This window comes from Seriola dumerili, unplaced genomic scaffold, assembly GCF_002260705.1.
Source record: "Seriola dumerili isolate Sdu_G_001 unplaced genomic scaffold, Sdu_1.0 BDQW01000081.1, whole genome shotgun sequence".
NCBI classification, from domain to species: domain Eukaryota; kingdom Metazoa; phylum Chordata; class Actinopteri; order Carangiformes; family Carangidae; genus Seriola; species Seriola dumerili.
The window spans coordinates 758,133-777,637 of record NW_019174336.1 but is presented as its reverse complement, the minus strand read 5'-3'; the positions used below and the strand labels follow the sequence as shown (position 1 = coordinate 777,637).

The window sequence follows — 19,505 nt, the reverse complement described above, 5'->3', positions numbered from 1 at the left end:
TGGGGTGAAAAATAAGAGGATGTCAGTAGAGTAAGCAGAGGAGTGGTAAAACGAGACAGAGCCTATCGAGCAGCGAGGCTGAATAGATGAGGGGAAAACAGAGCAGACGGGTGAGGGTGGGAGGACGGCATTGAACAGGGGAGTGTAGATACAATGTGGAGAGACTGAAGATAGTGACTGCAATGTAATGGGAGCATATGAGGAGGGAAGGAGTGCGTAGTGCTGGAGTGAAAATGAATAGTAAAATCTTAGATGCAATAACAACTAATATACAACCTCAGACAATAATATATATTATGTTTCATTTTTCTTATTATCATAATTTTTTATCTGCTTTTGTCTGTGTTGTTGGTGTCCACCTGCATGGGCAGGTATGTTTATGGAGTAATTAATGTGTTAAATGTCTTCAGGAGCTGCACAGCAAATTTCATTATACAACAGTGTGCAATGACAATGAAGGCTTTCTATTCTATTCTAATACAAAACATATAAGTGTAATGTTGACTTGAGAATCTACTTTTTGGGGGATTGACAGTATTAACTGTATATACTGATATGTATACAGAGGTATGATTAAATACAGTAAGTCAGAGTAAACATACAGGTGAATTATCCTAGTTAAAAGTATTCCTTTTTCTTCTGATAATCTCTAACTAAGAATAAAGTTAGTTATTTTAAATCATACTGTTTTATATTAACTGAATAGTGGAATATTTTGGAAAAAATCCTTATTTGCTTTTTTTATGACATAAGAGGATGTAATATTTTGTTATGTTGCAGCCTCATGCTGAAATAAAAAAGAAGGAAGTTTCTCCATGTCCACACAGGATCTCTGGAGCTCAGCGTGACCATCAGGTTCTTGGTCTCCTCTCCTCTCCCTGATGTCTCAGTCCAGGTCCAGCTCTAGAAGAGTCCTGGTAGTTCCAGACTTCTTCATGTCAGAATGATGGAGACCACTGTTCTTCTCAGGAACCTTCAATGCAGCAGAAATGTTTCTGAGCCTGGACACAGTCCTGTCTCTGAGCTCTGCAGCAGCTCCTTCCTCCTCGTGGTTTCTGCTCTGATCTGTTTGTCAGCTGTGAGACCTGATACAGACAGGTGTGTGTCTTTACACATCATGTCCAATCAGCTGAGTTTACCACAGGTGGACTCCAACCAAGGTGGAGAAACATCTGAGATGATCCAGAGAAATGGAGGAACCTGAGCTAAACTTCAAGAGTCAGAGCCAAGTGTCTGAATACCTATGTCAATGTGATATTTATATATAGTTTTTACTTTAATAAATTTGTAAATATTAAAATTCAGCTTTTGCATTGTCATCATGAGGTATTGAGTGTAGCATCAGGCTGCAACATAACAAAATGTGAAAAATTTAAGGGGTCTGAATATTTTCCAAATGCAATGCATATACACATGTATATATATATATATATATTCTCATACCTGCATTAATACAGGTGGGGCTCAAGATGTGGTTAACTTAGCTTAGCATAAAGACTGGAGGAAGTGGGGAACTGCTAGTCTGGCTCTGTCCAAAGTTCAAAAATACACCCAGCACCTCAGTGTCCTTTAACAGTGTGATCAAAAGTTAAGATACAGTGCAACTACATACAAAGAGAAGCAGAGAATTCACCTCAGACAGTGTGGAGTGGCTCAGCACTTCAGGACCAAGAAAAAAGAAATGTGGGCGGGGAGCTGGTGTCAAGCATATTATCTCACTCAAGGAATGAAAAGAAATAAGTTAATTTACCAAAATGTTGAACTATTCATTTCAATCTTGTACTTAAGTTTGACTCATTTACTGTCTATAACAACATGGATTTAAAATGTTTATTAAACATAAAGCATATGAAGAATGAGCCCAAGAAATTCAAATAGCCTAACATATTTCCTCACTCTCCTTTATCTATAGTAACAGAGACAGGTTCTGGTGTTACATGTTGCTATTGATTTTTTTTCTATTCACCTCCATTGTGCTGGAGTTGAGGTGGAGATCTCAGAGAGAAACATCTCAGACTATCTGCATGGCTCTTTGCATCTGATGTGAGTGAGAACACATGTTGTGTATGTTGTAATGTTGATGGACTCTATTCTAAACTACAACACTGTCTCTTCTACTTGGATTAAGAGAATATTAAGTTCCCTGTTGGTCCAGATGCCTCTCTTAATCTGTTCAGTGGTACACACCAGTGCACTCTTTGTCATAATGTCGCTACATATATATTATTACAATGCATTATGTAAAGTTGTGTTTTTTTTTAATTCACTGTACTATCATTTAAAAATATCTTATGCTTGAAGAACTATCCAGAACCAAAGGTTCCTTCAGTCACTGAAGCGGGAACTGTGTGTGGCTGCTCATTGAGTCTTAGTTCCATCAGCTCTATCAAACCTTCATCTATTGTGAGCGGTGATCTTCACATATGAAGTCAGAGGAAACTTGTTGCATCACAGGGACCCTCTGTGGTGCACTCCTCTTTGCAAACAGCTACCCCCTCTGGAAGAAGAGACAAGCCCGTGTCCTGCTCTGCATCATACATTCATCATTCATGGAGCACAACACCGTCAGGCATCCTGCAGACGCCCCTCACTGTGGTCCTGGTCTCATCCTGACTTCCCTGTTGTCATGACTTCTGGTTCCTCCTGCATGAAAATAATGATGCTGTTACACTCTGTGGGCTGCAGACGTACCGACCCACCTCAGAGGGAAAATTTGGAAACAGTAACAAAACACTAATCACACAGGGCAGAAAACTAGTGCTGCACTGGCCTCTACAGGTTCAACACAGGTTATTGCACTCACTTGGCAGGCGTTTGAACCTGTGATTAATTTGTGTAGGCCACTGCAGTGCTGCTTTCCTGCACTGTGTGACAAAGTGGGGTTTTGTGTGGTGTTGCTCAGACACAGATAACCTGGTCAACATGTGTTTTCTCTCATTCATCCTCTGCCATCCTTTATTCATTCCAGGTATTCAGCTGTCTTTACAGTTAGATAATGTCGCAGACGTGTTAATGAGAGGAAATTGTATTATTCATCAATTATTGTTTCCTCACATGAGGGGTTATAAATATTCAAGGACATGGATGACTCAGACTATCACAGACATGTCCATCCACTGTGATGTCATATCAGACAGTGTTAATGCAGGAAACCCAGTCGTCACTCTGGAGCTGCTGCCATTTATTCTGTAAAAAAAACAAACCCTGACATAGTGTCCGCAGTGTCAGCCACAGGTTAGTGGTGAAGGCTTGTTTTGAAGCCTGGGGTTTAGGTTTACTGCTCACTGCCACCTGGAGCCAGTAAACCAGGAAACCATATGTGGTCAGAGACTGTGCAGTGAGCGTGAGGAAACCACCTCGGCTGTCTGCGATAGACTGACACACCTGTCAATCATGCAAATGTCTCCAAAGTGTACGTCTCTCTCAAGCTCAAACTAATACAGTGATAATGATACTAATTGATGCGTATCGAAAAACTGGTACAAGAGTCAGAGATTCATCTTCCACACCACACAACTCAAATTCACCATTCATGAAACTCTGAAAATAAATAATAAAAAATGTCAGTCAGTCTTCTCCTGCTACCTCCAGACTCCAGCCACCAGTCTGACAGAAATGTGGGAATCACCCTGTAAAATGATGCATAACATCTGTCCTCAAAACCTGCAACTGTGTCATAAAATCTGAATCATAAACCTTTCAGATTATTTAAGAGGATAACTTGTGTGCTGATTGTTCAGTTATTGACAGAAGCATCAACAGCTAATGTTACTCCTCATGGATCATGAAGCCATGTCCTGTTTTCTTTATAGGGACATGCGGTATTCAGATACTGAATAGGCCTGTACCAAACTCGGGGATAACGAGTGAGGTAAAACAGTGCAAAGTTCTCCAGTGGTGACGAAATGAGGAAGAACAGTTTGAGGCTGTGAAAGCAAAACAATCAGCTGAAAGATGCTGAGAGGCTCCACAGAGCAGAGGGCAGCTGCAGAGGTGGTGACAGTTCTCTGCGGGCTGCTCACTAAGAGTGACCCCTACAGTACGAGTGACACACGACACCAGACGTCCTGATAGTTGATTTCAGGAGAGAGGTTTAGAGTGTGATGCTTTGCAGGTGGAGATGATTTTGGATCTGGTGTCTAGTGGCTCTGTATCCGCATCAGTGTTCGGCCATGATGGTGTCTGCTCCTTTGCATTTACTGCATCTTCTCCCGTCATGAAAATGATGCCGTTGTTTGTCCATGTTTTGATATGTCTCTGATATTTCAATATGAATTGAACTCTGTGAACTAATCAGTTTTTAATTTAAGTTCAATTTAAGTTTTTTAATTTAAAATCAATTTCATAGGAACGTTGTCTTTGGTAAAATGTAGCTCCAATGGAAATTGATGACAGTGAAGTATGTGGATTATCCAGAGAAACACTTTCACTTTTTGATTTTTTAAATGTCATTTTTCAATGTTGTGAGCCCCACAAATGAAATTCCACTCACCTTTGGGTGGAGGCAGAAATCTCACTGACTAAAAAATCTCTCAAAACCTGGACATATTAAAACATGAAACCAAAGAAGCATGGCTAAATACAACTAGAGGTAAGTGAGGTACGTTTTTTGTGTAATTTGGAAAACCTTTAAATAAACTGCTTTATTTAAAAACCCTAGTGCTTCTTTCTACTGGAAACACAAAGTTTGTAACAGTCTCTTGTAATTTGGAGCTAATGTCGCAGACAGTTGAGAGAACAACCAATCCCTCATGTCCCTTACTGTGACTGATATCCAGCTCTCAGCTGTTTGTACACGGACTCACAGCTTCAGTCTCCTATTCTTAATATATGAGTAGTATTTTACTCTCAAAATATCTTTTTTTAATTGAAATAGTACAACTCCACTTGATGATGCTGACCTTTTCTTTAGAGAATCATGTTGTTGTTACCATATATTTTGCTTATACACAAATCCCATTCAAAGACCAATCACAGTTCACAGTTTTAATAAGTATGTGTTGTATTAAACACTGAAATAAAACAGCAACAAAGTACTGACACATTTAGTGTATTGCATCAAAAATAAACTGATTTATTGTTTATGAAGACAATTGTTTTATGCAAATCTTCCTTTTGTCTCAGGAGATATTTTTACATTTGCAATGTCTTTTTCTGTGTTTATTTCTTGCCATGTACTGTAGCTTGATGATACAGTTTTGGGACTAAATTAACTCCACAGTTGCTTCAATTGTTGAAAAGGTTAAATGTATTTTTTTTCACTTGGGAAACTAAAGTGAAAAATAAACTGTAATGACTTTATTTGTTGGATTTTAAAAAGTCTCAAGTGTAAGATGTAAGCCCGGGAAACTGAGTGTTGTGGAGGACAGCTGAAATATGGACCCTCCTGTTCCATCGCCTGGGTGGAATTTGAATAGAACTGAGGAACCGCCGAACGCTGATTGGTCCAGAACGAAATATTTGCAGCACGCCTGCTTGTCACTCAACAGATCTCGGGCAGATGGTTGGCTCGTCCAAAAGAGGGCGGGCCCGCTGTCTTCACTATCCTACATATTCTGGATTCAGGGCATCTGCAAATGATCGCTGGCTCTCACAGGGAGGCGAATCATTGTGTCCAATGTTTCTCCACAGATCTGACTGGAACCTTTCTCTCCGAACAACACGGTTCCCACCAATTCAAGCGAGAGGCGATCTTCCTCTCTCGGACAGCAGCTGATGTGGACCTGGGGAACACATTAATGATCACCAACATGGAATGCGCAGTGGACGCGCAAAGCCTGATCTCAATTTCCTTAATGAAGATCCACAACTCCAGGACGCAGAGAGGGGGAATCAAGCTGCACAAGAACCTGCTGGTCTCCTATGTGCTGAGGAACGCCAGGCAGGTCTACATCAAGGAGAAATACGCGGAGATCTACAGGATGCAGCAGTACGAGGAGGTGAGGACGGTCTGCAACGAGATCCAGGAGCTCAACCCGCTGGATCTGGACGCAGAGGACGCCGACGACGAGGAACAGGCGCGGGCTGCTTGCTGCGGCGAAGAGACGAGTCTGTGCGACTCTGCGTGCCACAGAGGCGCGGCACAACCAGCGGTGCACGTCCGGGCAGCGAGCACTCTCCTCGGCTGCTCTCCTTTCGAGGACGGCAGCAAAGAAATTGAGCCGTCGGACTACCGGAGCTGCTGCATGGAGGCTTCCCCCGTGTCTCACTTTGACCAGTTCTCTGCAGACAACAACAGGCACTGCAACAAAACCACGGTGCTGGATTTGGACACGCATGTGGTGACCACTGTGGAGAACGGCTACCTCCACCAGGACTGCTGCTGTGACGCGCTCCAGTGCGGCCAGGGCGCGCAATCGCCGGGCAAGAAACGGAAGGTTGAGTTCGGCGGTTGCGTGTCCGACGCGGAGGAAGTATGTGATTTTACAACCGCTCGCAAAAGAGCGAAACGCGAGGACTGCTCCTACTCCAACCCGGACTACACGGACACTTCCAATATCTCCAACCTGATCTCCATCTTCGGCTCGGGGTTTTCAGGGCTGCTGAGCAGACAGGCGGACTTGGAACAGATCTGTAGCAAACAGGCCCTGGCCAGTCTTGGAGCATGGACCCGGGCGATTGTGGCATTTTGAATCAAACACTATTTGACGGGAGACCGGGACCGGTTGTAAAACCTCATCCCATAAAGTATTAGTAAACAAAACCAAATGGAGAACTGTGTGCTACTGCCAGTTCCTGTTGAGGAACATTGTTCTGAGCTTAGAGGCATGTTCCTGAATGTTAACAAAGAAACGTTCTCATACTGTTCACACATCCTCAACGTTTCTGCCACGAAACACGTCATTGGAACTTTTCGTGTTGTTACAAGGTCAAATAAGTTTCAGCAAATGTTCTGAGGAGACTTTTTAAAGGAGTTAGTCAGTGTTTCCTGACAGAATTCATGTGACATGACAGAAAGCTGTCTGAAACCGTCCAGAAACTTTACTGGAAGGTTCCACCAGATGTGACCAAGGTACATATACAGTGAGGAAACCAACAGTTTTTTCACGTATTACAGAATATGTATTTGTTGAAACCATAAATAGTGCATGGCTACCAACACAGCCCCATGTGTGGGGTCAGCCGAACACAAAAAAAAATCAGCTTTCTTGTGACCTATATCAGATCTCATTCAACTGTCCACTCTGAACAAGTTAAGTGATAAAAATTGAGGGACCTGGAAAAAAAAGTTGAAATCAGGCAAATTACTAATCTCTGCATTTTTGAACATTGCAAATGTTCTTTATTATTAAACATTGATAGGGACTTTTTATAGACCTCTGACGTTGGCCAACCTTAGTATCTTGTAGTCCTCCACACTACTGTAACAAAAAACACTTTCAAAATGTACATGAGCTGAAATGGTGAAGAATTACACCTGAACGCACCCTGACCTTCAACATCAACACCATGTGGTTCATTGGTGTTTGCTGGGTGACATCACCCACACTTTCTTCTGATTGGAAGAAAAGCAGGTGTTTACAGCTGAAACCGGTCTCCCCTATCATGTATAAATCAACTTTATTTTTGCAAGAAAAAGAAAAGCTATTTAAAATTGAGCAATTTAATGACAATAGTTTTGACAGGGAGAGGAAAGTGTTTGTGCCATATGTACCACGTGCAGGCTTTCCTGTTTTCACAATGTGAGAGAGGCTACATGTCTGAAAATACATTTTGGTGACTTAAATCTGATGAAATGGACTGTCGTTGCCTTAAATCCGATGCGCACTACTGCTAGCTACTGTCCGAAGTGAAAGTACATAGGAAGTGACTGAATGTCTCTGCTGTCTCCTCCTCCACCTCCATTTTTATATGGACCTTGCACATTCAGAGCCGTTTGTTGTCACGTGAAAAAACATGTTAAAGACCCATGTACCTCCCAGGTGTTCACCTGGGAGGTACATGGGTCCTAACCAGCTCATATCACCTGATGGAGTGCCAACACTTTTAATTGTCTGATGTTTTGGGGCTGTTCCTGTGGTCATCACTACACCTCCACAGTCTGGGTTCTTTTGGCAGTTTGACGTCTCTTTAATCACAGTTGTTGCTCAAAGCCTTCACAGCAATTCATAATTCCAATATGTCTTGGGTTTGTGAGTTTCACTTTATTTTGTAAAAGACTGATCTTAGTCCTTTTGTTTTAAAAAGGCAAACTCATGATTTAGCCATAACCTGAGAATCCATGCATTAGCTTTATGAGCACTATGTGTACCAAAATAAAGAGAGTATTCAGCCATTCTCTACATATTTTGTTGTTATTCTTGTATTTTTGTGTTTAATAAATTGTAGCTTTCCGGGTAAAACTGTTTCAGAAAATATTTGTAAAAAATTTATAATCTTAATAAAAAACTAAAACTTTTAATTGTTGTATTCTGTTTTTTGTTACAGGCTAATGTTGTGTGGTTCTGAAGCTTTTGACATAAGCTCAGATATGGACCTATAGTTACTGACTGACAAACAAGTGACCCTTTAGACAGGGCTTTTAAAGTGTACATCATGGCTTTATTAGTAGTTAATAAATCCATTACTAATGCTTTATGAAATTACCAAGTACATCTTTCTTAAGTCAGTGTCTTCCCTTTCTGTTTGGTAACAATAAAGTTTTTTTTTTTAATAATACATCAGGTCTAAATGTGTTTAAGAAGTAGTTTGACGCTTTGGGAAAGAGGGGTATCAGCTGTCTGGTGCAGAGTGAGATTAGAAGATTAATATCACGTTCATATCAAAGACAGTGATGTTAAACCTTTGTTGTCAGCTACGAATGCACACAGCCAGTTAGCTTAGCTTAGCACAAAGACAGGAAACAAGGTTTAGAAGCAGCTAGCCTGGCTCTGTCCGGCAGTAACAGAATCTGTCCATCACTGCCTCTGAAGCTCATTAATTAACATGTTACATCTCGTTTGTTTGATCCTTATGAGAGTGGTTCTTTCTCTACAGGCTACCAACTTAATCATTGTTGCTATTCATGACTTATAACTAATTTGTGAATAATTAGTGAACATTAATAAAGCATTAGTTGCAACATATAAACCCACATGACTATATAGTATAATGCAATATAATGCTGTCCAATATCTGATCTAAACAAACTTCACATACACTTACTAGCTTTTTCCAGGGCTTTCAATTCATGGTCTTCCTCAGTTAACTTTTTGTATCTATTCAGATCATTGTATTATACTAAACGTCATACCTGTGTCACATGTTGGCAGTTGAGCTTTTTTCATTAGCAAACTTCAAGATGAGATGTGGTCGAAAGCTCTGGAAAAATCCACTAAGTGGACTTTTACACAATCAGCCAGTGTTACAGATAATTAATCATCAAATACTGGATGGTCTAAAGATATAGTTTAGGTTTAGGTATTTATGTGTGGCTCAGCCTGCACTTCTCATCTCAACCTGATTTCCTCCCCCAGCAAAACTTTGAGTCCTGTTATCTCTGCTCTGTGCCACTTGGTGGTGTTCTTTAAAATCAATGAATGAAGATATCAGCTGTGTATGCAGAGCAGAGCCACATCAAGCAGACCCTGTCTCAAACTCTCTCTGCTCTCTCTCCTCACAAACCTCCTCCTCCTTCCTCTTCCTCCTCCTCCTCTTCCTCCTCCTCCTCCTGGCTGCCTCACATCGCTCTGCCCCAACACATCACATGCTGCTCGCTCACTGCTCCGGCTCTGCAGGCTGTTTGCAGCTGCCGGTACCAATAATAACTTGCAGTAGGTAGGTCGTAATGGAAATGATGAGGCAATGTGAACAATGCATTGTGTAATTATGCAGAAATGAGATGCAGGGGGATTTAATATCTGATGGCATCTGCTTGCTGCATTAAAACACACAATCTTTGCTAGGAAATAAAAATGACTGCAAAACAAAAGCATGAAATGACAGAAACGAACCAGGGTGTAGCCCCTCTGCTGCTGACTAATGACAATGGTTTCGCTTCATAGTGTCTACACAGCTCCTCCATCTGGATTGGGAAAGACTGACACCCATGTGGGCACACACAATCAAAATATATCTGATTCCCTCTTAATTTATTTATTTATTTCATTTAATAAGCCATTTAGATATGCACTTATCTTCTTTTGTTTTGCTTTGTTTCATTCATAAAACGCAACACAGGACAAAGAACACATGATTCAGTACTGTGAATATGTGAGGACAATAAAATAAAGAATATGTTCAAATAAAAAACCAACAAATAAAATAAAAGGTATCAATCGCCCAAAGTGAACTTATTTATTTAACCGATGATCACCTGATCCACATTAAAGGACAATACCAGGTGGCCGGGTTGACATGAGGAAGGCGGGGTGACTCGCGTTGTTGTGTAGGGGTACTGAGAGGAGGAGGAGGGGAAGACAATAGAGGGAGAGGGAGAAGAGCACTCTGGAGGGGGTTAGCAGGGGAGGGGGGGCAGGGAAGCATGCTTTGTCAGGAGAGGGGGTTGATGTGTTGGGGGGTTTGCAGAGGGGGAAGGAGGAGGCCACATGTGACATGTGTGTGTGGGAAGGGGGTGTGCAGGGGGGGTGGGTTTACTGTAGGGAATAGGTCTATTGGGAGGGGGAAGCAGACTGTGGCAGCAGCAGTGACTGCATAGGTCAGCCAGGTTGCATAGAGGTCTGGGGGGGGGGGATTTCTGTCTTCAGGACCTGATGCAGACCAAGTCCAGGTCCACTGGTTTTGGTCGACCATGCAAACTAACCCAGTGTTTTCTGCATCTATGACGTTTGTCTTTAGTGGTGGAGATATTTTGGTTTCATTTGTTCAGGTTTGGGATTTAAATCTGAATATTTTGTTTGGTTTTGCTCATTGTACTGAAAAATTACATTTTAACAAATTTACAATCATTCTGCGTGCACTGTGCTCTATCCTTGACACTGCAGTACCTTCAGCTAAATGCTAACATGCTGACAATAACAAAACAACAGACAAAAATGTAACGCAAAGGCCGATGGTTTACAGGTTTAAACCAAAAAATATTGAACAGTGAAATGTCTGACGTGCTGTTGGTGCTAGAGGAACAGTTAGGGGATCGCCAAAGTAATTTCAAGACTTTCTAGTCTTGAGGTCACTCTGGATAATATGACCTTTTTCACTGGAGCTACAGAAGTGTGCATAAAACCTGTCTACAGTGAGGTAGTGTGTGTAGGTGCAGTACTGCACCACAAGGGATAAGAAAAAAAGTGTTTTTGTAATTTGATTTAATTCAAGATAAGTTTCTGTGACTGTGATTTTCTGAACTCACTTATTTTGACTGTAAACATAGTCTTACATAGTCACATTGCAAATGAATTCTTCCGTTTCTCATTTGGCAAAAACAGTAGAATAGGGTTGGACAGGAAGGGGAAGTTCAGTGTAAAAAAAGTCAAAATAAAAGCCAAAAAGACATAAAAGTGTAACATCAAGAAAGCACAGGATCTATACCAGGGTAATGTTAGAAAATAGATAGATGAATGAACAAAAAAAAGTCACCATATAAGGTCAATCATTGTTTTATCTCAATTGTGTTATGTATTGAAGCACTTCTGTTTTGAAAATTGCTGTCTATTAATATTATTATCAGTATTATATCGTAATAAAATCTGGATTTTCAGACAGGCTCAGCATGGATATAACTGCTTACATAAAACCAGACAGTGACACACACCGTATGAAACATACCTGGATGATTGAAGGTGTCGGCCAGTTAAACTGATTTTCAGTTGTGTTTTTATACAGACAAAACTTTTGTTTTCAGCTACACTGTTGACCACAGATGGTAGTAAACACGGTCCTCTTGCTTCTGGGAATATACAAGGAGAGGAAAAAGTCACAATGAGCTGCTGATGATGCAACACAGGGAAAATGAAACAGAGAACTCTAACAACATGTACATACAATGTACGGGCAGCAATAATAAATCCAGACCTCTGCCTAATTTACATATTTCAGGAAAATGAGGGAACTGAATATTTAATGAAAAGTATGCCACGCCCCCTTGTCCCATATTAAAGATGACGTAGTTTAATTAATCCAAACATGGTTGTCTGCTAACAATGAACAGAACTGCCTGTGCAGCATTCAGGAACATCGTTAGTGAAAATGTGAATCTGAAATGACTTCAGTGAGTTTTATTAAGAGTGAACAATGTGTTTCGTTAGTAGCTTCTTCAGGTTCACTAAGTATAATCACTGGAGCGTTCACAGGTGTGATGAATACACATGGGTCACATGACTAGTTATCATCTTCATTCAGTCATTTTTTAAGGTTTAACATTTTTTTTGCAAAGGGTACATTTCTTTAGAAAGATTACGACAGAGTATTAGGGCCACATCGAGGAAAAAAAATCTGAAATTTTGAGAATAGACATAATATTACAAGAATAAAGTCATAATATTTTGAGAATAAAGTTGTCATTTTAGGTTCCATGTTGTTTTAGAGGGGAAATATCAGAAGCTTTAAAATGAGGAACATTGAGCATCCTGTGAAGTTCTACTTTAGCAGAGGTTTCACTAATAAGGAAATACTTTATCTTTTGGCTCATCGTCATCGTCATCGTCATCATCAGCATCAGCATCAGCATCAGCATCAGGACACTGAAAAGAAACTGAATCTATTCTATTGTCAGACAGACAAACAGCAGCTGATATTGATATATTCATCTCTTCTTGCAGATTTTTTTTTCCTTAATGTGGCCTTAATACTTCCTCATAAAATATAGATAGATATAGATATAAAGATATCTTAAGAGTGAACAGACAGTAACTCAAATCTTGTGTTTCATTAAGTCCATGAGGTTCAAAAAACTATTTTGTCCCTTTTGCTCATGTTTGTGATAGCTAACCTCAACTGGTTAGTTAGAAAGCCGGTGTTACATTTGTGTGTCTGGTACTTGCCCACAGACATTTAGCTTACTGCTCTAGTTTGCCAAGATATGCTGTTGGTGTGATGTTAGCTGAAGTAGCAGGAGAGTTGTGAGTATCGCTGTCTGCAGCTGGTGAGCTGGACCTGGGAAACTGTCACATCCTCTCTGCATGTTAGCTAAGCAGCAGAAACTGTGCTGTCTTGTTGTTTGCTCTGTATCATATTTGTCTGTACAACGTGCAAAAGGGGTTTATAACAATGAAAGACCTAAAAACACAAGTTTGCCAGCACAGTGGATTATTTGGATTCATGTGTAATTCAAAATGCGATGCAATAATGTTATTTCCTTATTTTTAGCTACAAACCAACGGTTGTGTGAAAACAATCTACACAGCTAACTCTCTCTGTAGTTTTTACTCAATTGTGTTCACGATTCTGTTTTTGTGTGCATGTAGTTTGTTTGATGACGTTTCATATTATAAGTCATGTTGTGTCATTGCCTTGGCGATGTGTATCCATGAATTTGGGGGCGGAGCTTCTGAAGGAGAACGGAAGGGAGTGGCATATTTGTTTTGCTGTTGAGTTCAAATATCAACAGTCTATCTCCTTTAATTGAGTCTCTCATCATCCACCATTTGCATAACAAAATGGGCCACACCCTCATCTCATTTGCATAGGATTACAGTATTTGCATATACTTTGCATTTCCCAAATGGTAACAGGTTTATTTGCATAAGTTAAAAAGCAAAAATAGACCACATGTCTTGTCACACACAAAAAAAACGCAACTGTTTAACATTTAAAGAAATAGGACACACCCCTGTTTGAATGCTGGTTTCAGTCTAGAATCAGCTGGTTTTAGTCTAGCATCAGCTGGTTTCAGTCAAATGTCAGCTTGTTTCATCTCCATATCTGTCCTCTCCTCTCTGTGCTCGCATATACAATATTTTCAGTCAGCTGAATTCACAGTTGACATGTTCTCATTGACATGTTTTATAACCATGACATCTGACAAAATCAAATCTCAACACATCAGTTAAAGACAAAGCTTGTGCTGTCATTGCAGCTATCTTTATGCAGGGCATGTGTTCTATCGAAAGTAGCTAGGGTTTGTCCAAAAGGTCGCCAGATTTGTTGATAGGTTTTTTTTGAAAACAAGTTGCTAAAGGAGACTGAAAAGTGGGTTAACATAGCGACAAAGGCACCAAGTTAGCAACACTGCCCTGTTAACGCTGAATTATTTTAAAAGACCAACAACTGATGGGGAAACTCCAACACTTGGCTGGCCAACCAATGCTGTAACTTTATCACTTAGTCACACAGCATTCAACTGACCAATGGTGTAAGTTGTTGCAGTTCAGCCAAAAAATCTGACTGTCATACTTTGGTCTCATTGCAGTCAAGTGTTGAATTTGAACTTGTTGACAGTGCTGAGTTACACTAACACTGACTGTAGCTCTTTGGGCAATAACCATCGCTGCTTTGGATTAACATTGTACCAAAGTAGAACAGTTGCAGTTTGGTTGGTAGAAAGGGTTGCCCTTTCTTCACAGGTATGATGTCCCATTTCCATTAGAAGTAAAAGCCTGTCTTTTCCTACTTAAGTGACAGTGTAAAATGATATTTAACATGTACCCAATAGTATTAAAATAAAAGTACTTCTTATAGTTTTGTTATAAGATATTATACTATTAGATTATTCGTAATGCATTAATGTGTATGGTAAATATTGTTTTACTGTTGTAGTTGGTTGATGTGGGACTAGTTTTAACTTTACAAACTGTTTTCATAGACAGTTAAATCCAATGGTTTAAATGGAACCATTTCAAAGGTTCAGAGGGATTGTACTGTATTTTATAAACTGTTTATTTTTTGTATAATCTTAACCTGGAAAGCAACTACAGATTTCAGGTAAGTAGAGGTATAACATGGCATATATATATACGTATATATATATATCTGGAAAGTATTCACACCCCTTCACTTCATTTTGTTATGTTACAGCCTTATTCCAAAATGGATTAAGGAATTCCTTTTTTTTTCTCATCAATCTACACACAATACCCCATAATGACAAAGCGAAAAAGGGTTTTTTAGAAATTTTTGCAAATTTATTAAAAATAATAAAAATATCGCATGTACATAAGTATTCACAGCCTTTACTCAGTACTTTGTTGAGGCACCCTTGGCAGAGATTACAGCCTCAAGTCTTCTTGGCTATGAAGCTAAAGGCTTGGCACACCTGTATTTGGGGTATTTCTCCCATTCTTCTCTGCAGATCCTCTCAAGCTCTGTCAGGTTAGATGGGGAGCGTCGCTGCACAGCTATTTTCAGGTCTTTCCAGAGATGTTCAATCAGGTTCAAGTCTGGGCTCTGGCCGGGCCACTCAAGGACATTCACAGACTTGTCCTGAAGCCACACCTTCGTTGTCTTGGCTGTGTGCTTAGGGTCGTGTCCTGTTGGAAGGTAAACCTTCGCCCGAGTCTGAGGTCCTGAGCGCTCTGGAGCAGGTTTTCATCAAGGATCTCTCTGTACTTTGCTCTGCTCATCTTTCCCTCGATCCTGACTAGTCTTCCAGTTCCTGCTGCTGAAAAACATCCCCACAGCATGATGCTGCCACCACCATGCTTCACCGTAGAGATGGTACTAGCCAGGTGATGAGAGGTGCCTGGTTTCCTCCAGACGTGACGCTTGGCATTCAGACCAAAGAGTTCAATCTTGGTTTCATCAGACCAGAGAATCTTGTTTCTCATGGTCTGAGAGTCCTTTAGGTGCCTTCTGGTAAACTCCAAGCAGGCTGTCATGGCCCTTTTACTGAGTAGAGGCTTCCGTCTGGCCACTCTACCAAAAAGGCTTGATTGGTGGAGTTCTGCAGAGAAGGTTGTCCTTCTGGAAGTTTCTCCCATCTCCACAGAGGAACGCTGGAGCTCTGTCAGAGTGACCATCAGGTTCTTGGTCACCTCCCTGACCAAAGCCCTTCTCCCCCGATTGCTCAGTTTGGCTGGGCGGCCAGCTCTAGGAAGAGTCCTGGTGGTTCCAAACTTCTTTCATTTACGAATGATGGAGACCACTGTGCTCTTCGGGACCTTCAATGCTGCAGAAATGTTTTTGTACCCTTCCCCAGATCTGTGCCTCGATACAATCCTGTCTCGGAGGTCTATAGACAATTCCTTTGACTTCATGGCTTGGTTTCTGCTCTGACATGCACTGTCAACAGTGGAACCTTATATAGACAGGTGTGTGCCTTTCCAAATCATGTCCAATCAATTGAATTTACTACAGGTGGACTCCAATCAAGTTGTAGAAACATCTCAAGGATGATCAGTGGAAACAGGATGCACCTAAGCTCACTATTGAGTGTCATAGCAAAGGGTGTGAGTACTTATGTACATGCGATATTTCAGTTATTATTTTTAATAAATTTGCAAGAATTTCTAAAAAACCTTTTTCGCTTTGTCATTATGGGGTATTGTGTGTAAAGTGATGAGGAAAAAAAGGAATTTAATCCATTTTGGAATAAGACTGTAACAACAAAATCTGGGGAAATGGAAGGGGTGTGAATACTTTCCGGATGCACTGGATACACACTGACACACACACACACACACACACACACACACACACACACACATACACACACATTGTACCTAAGTAAATGTACTTGGTTACTTTCCACCACTCTTTTCCACTATCTTAAGTCTGTAGCTGCATCCTGTTTCAGAAAGTCCACTTCTCAAGCCCAGACGTGTCAGAACAGGTTGACACAGCTGCCCAATTCCAAACATTCTTCTAAATGTTGGGCCAAGAAATTTGTGACTTTTTGCCGCCCTCAGATTTGTACCCCAAATCCATCATGTACACTCATGTATCAACTCATAAAATCAACATTTTCCACATTCAGAATCCAGGAAAATGTGCTTACCAACAAACGCCTAAGGGATAAATCTCTGAGGTAGATTGTCTGTGTGATAACCTAAGTTTACTAGTTTTGATATTTCACAATTGTCAGTATAATTTAAATGTCTGTATCATAATTTGTGTATGTGATTGTAAAGCTAACTCAGTGTATCACTATGTTATCAAATCCACTGATGTGCCTGTGAGAACACGTCAAATTGATCAGCTGAAGCTGCTGAGAGGAGACTGAGAGTCTAACAGCCCACATGTTGTGTTGAGCAACATGTTCAGGCTGTTAAAAGGAACAACAGTGGAGTGTGTGCCTGGCTTACAGTTTTTTTTTTAACATGATGGCTTTTTCAGTAGACCAGTTCATTTGATATATATTTACCACTGACTGAGCACCAAGACTTGGTGTTAAGTTTTAGAGTATCACCTGAATGCACCATTGCCTTTTCTCAGCAGCTCATAATACCATGTTGATCTGTCTGTACAAAGTCTCAGTCCTCTGAGGGAGACACCTTCATGGGCTACATTGTACAGCAGAGGCTTCGTCTGAAATGAGACACAGCTGCTCTTCTGGTTGAGCAACATTCATACGGAGTCCTTCAGTCTCCTTTGGACTGCTGTGCTTTATTCCGTCACTCTCAGCTCTGCAATCCAACATCGCGTATGTAAGGGGAATTCCACTGCAGTCCCTACAACTGCTGCTAGTAAATCTAAAAAAAAAGTAAAAGCACATTGTTATGGAATCACATCTGTTAAGAAAACCATCCTTCACATTAAGGACTAGTGTTAAATATTCTGACTTGTGCAATATTCAAAACTTTTTCATCCTCATCTCAGAATCCATCTGCCTCACTGCTGGGTTCATCTCTAGGTCACAAGAGAGAAAGACAGTCTGTTTCCAATAAAACGTTTTGCCTCATCCAAGAATCACTCCTACCAACAGGTATGTTTATCGGTGGCATGTATGAGCTAAGTCATTCACAAGACTTTTCTCTTCAAACTAAATTTACACATGGTCTTGATCATATAACTTTGTAAGGCAGCTACATTTCTCACAAGCCACACTCCATTTCAAGGGGCTCTGAACTATTCGCTTGTGGCCTAATCACAGTGGTTCAGACCAATTACAGTGACAGTGAAAAGCTACTGTTTGTTAACAACAATGGTGGCTCTTAGCGTAGATGCTGCTGTAGCATCAGTTATATTAGAACTGGTCAGTATTTCGTCATTGATAGAAGAGCAAAGAATCACATTGAAGGCTCCATGGAAAAGATGTTTTCACTCTTCTCCTGATTTCTGCAAGAGACAGATTCACCTACTGGCTCTGCTTGTAGTGAAAAAATGGGAAGCGTGCAGAATCTGATTGGTTGAACTTTGCCTGCGATAGATGGTGAAAGACAGAGATAAACAAACAAACTTTTTTTTCCAACAAAGCCTTTCTAGACGTTTCTGTGTAACAAACGCCTGGTGAATTAGGTTACCTGTCATGATGTACAGATGGTACAGAAAACTATTTTACTTTAGAACTTAATCTAAATGAAGTTAGAGTTTAAACATGATACTAAAATAAACTACCATAAAACATTTGAATTTGATGATTTTTATTGGTATATTAAAGCAAAGCAAAAGAGTTGCTCCTCTCACCCTGGCAGCAACTGACTTGTCCAGGATCAACTGATTGAACCAGCAGCGCAACATCACCTGCTGTAGGTTGTAATATTCTGTTGTCTAATATCTCAGTGACTGTGACGTGATCACCTCTCATATTAATCATGGACTGTTGGCTTTAAAAAACATTTTTAATCATCTAAACCATTCCCTTAATTTCACACACAGTATGGCTGTGCTCTGATAACAGCTCACTGACAGCTTCATTATGAGTCTACTTACACTGCTAAATTTATGTTCCTGTCTGCTGGTTTCTAGACTGCAGGACTTGAAGATCTGCAGTGTGTAATTCTTTTTCTCTTTTGTAACATTCTTTGTGAATGAATGTGAAAGCGTGAACAGGTGGCTTTATATGGCAATTTTATGAAATGAAGGAGGGGGAAGAGATGAAACAGACAATTTCTCACTTAAAGCCACAATGTGTTGAATTGTTATGTAACTATAGCATCTTTCGAATCAAGAGTGAGCATCACTGTCTTTTATCATATCACCAATAGTGCAGCAGATAACTGCATATTTCAGGGAAGTCTTTCAATGTGCAAATACGCACAAGAAAATGTCATTTATTTATTTACTATTTCCTTTATTTTTTGCAATAAGTTCATCCACTGTTTTCTCATATAAATAATCTAGGTGTCAAATCACACAATGTAACAATTTGATCTTATTGTAGAAAAAATGAAATGAAAGTATATTTCAGCAAAAATATTACACAAAAAAAATATTACTCAAAAAAGCTCGCAAATTAGCTAGCGAGTTAGCCTAGCAAGTTAATGTTAAGACAAGTAAACAAGTAGACTATCAACTTTTGGTTCATCATTCATAACAAAAGGTTTGCAATTTCATTGTGTTTTATACAGAATTTTTTACATAGCATGTTAGGAATGGCACAAATAAAGCTATGACAGAATTTAAGTTATGAATTTGACATCTGAAATTTTCGAAATCTGTCCTGTGGGTAAAATATATGTTTCCTATGCCAGAAATGGCTGCCATCCTGAAATTTCAATTGGCTATTGGGATTATTCAAATTAATGGCCCCAGAAGGA

General features: G+C 40.2%; 1 protein-coding gene across 1 annotated transcript; it reads left to right on the top strand.

Moving 5' to 3' along the window:
• The first annotated feature begins 5,537 nt into the window (after positions 1 to 5,537).
• On the top strand, positions 5,538 to 8,348 carry ier5l (immediate early response 5 like). Its single transcript, XM_022744640.1, has one exon. It carries the CDS (start codon positions 5,577 to 5,579, stop codon positions 6,630 to 6,632), a length of 1,056 nt encoding a protein of 351 aa, XP_022600361.1. The 5' UTR covers positions 5,538 to 5,576; the 3' UTR covers positions 6,633 to 8,348.
• Positions 8,349 to 19,505: the final 11,157 nt, after the last annotated feature.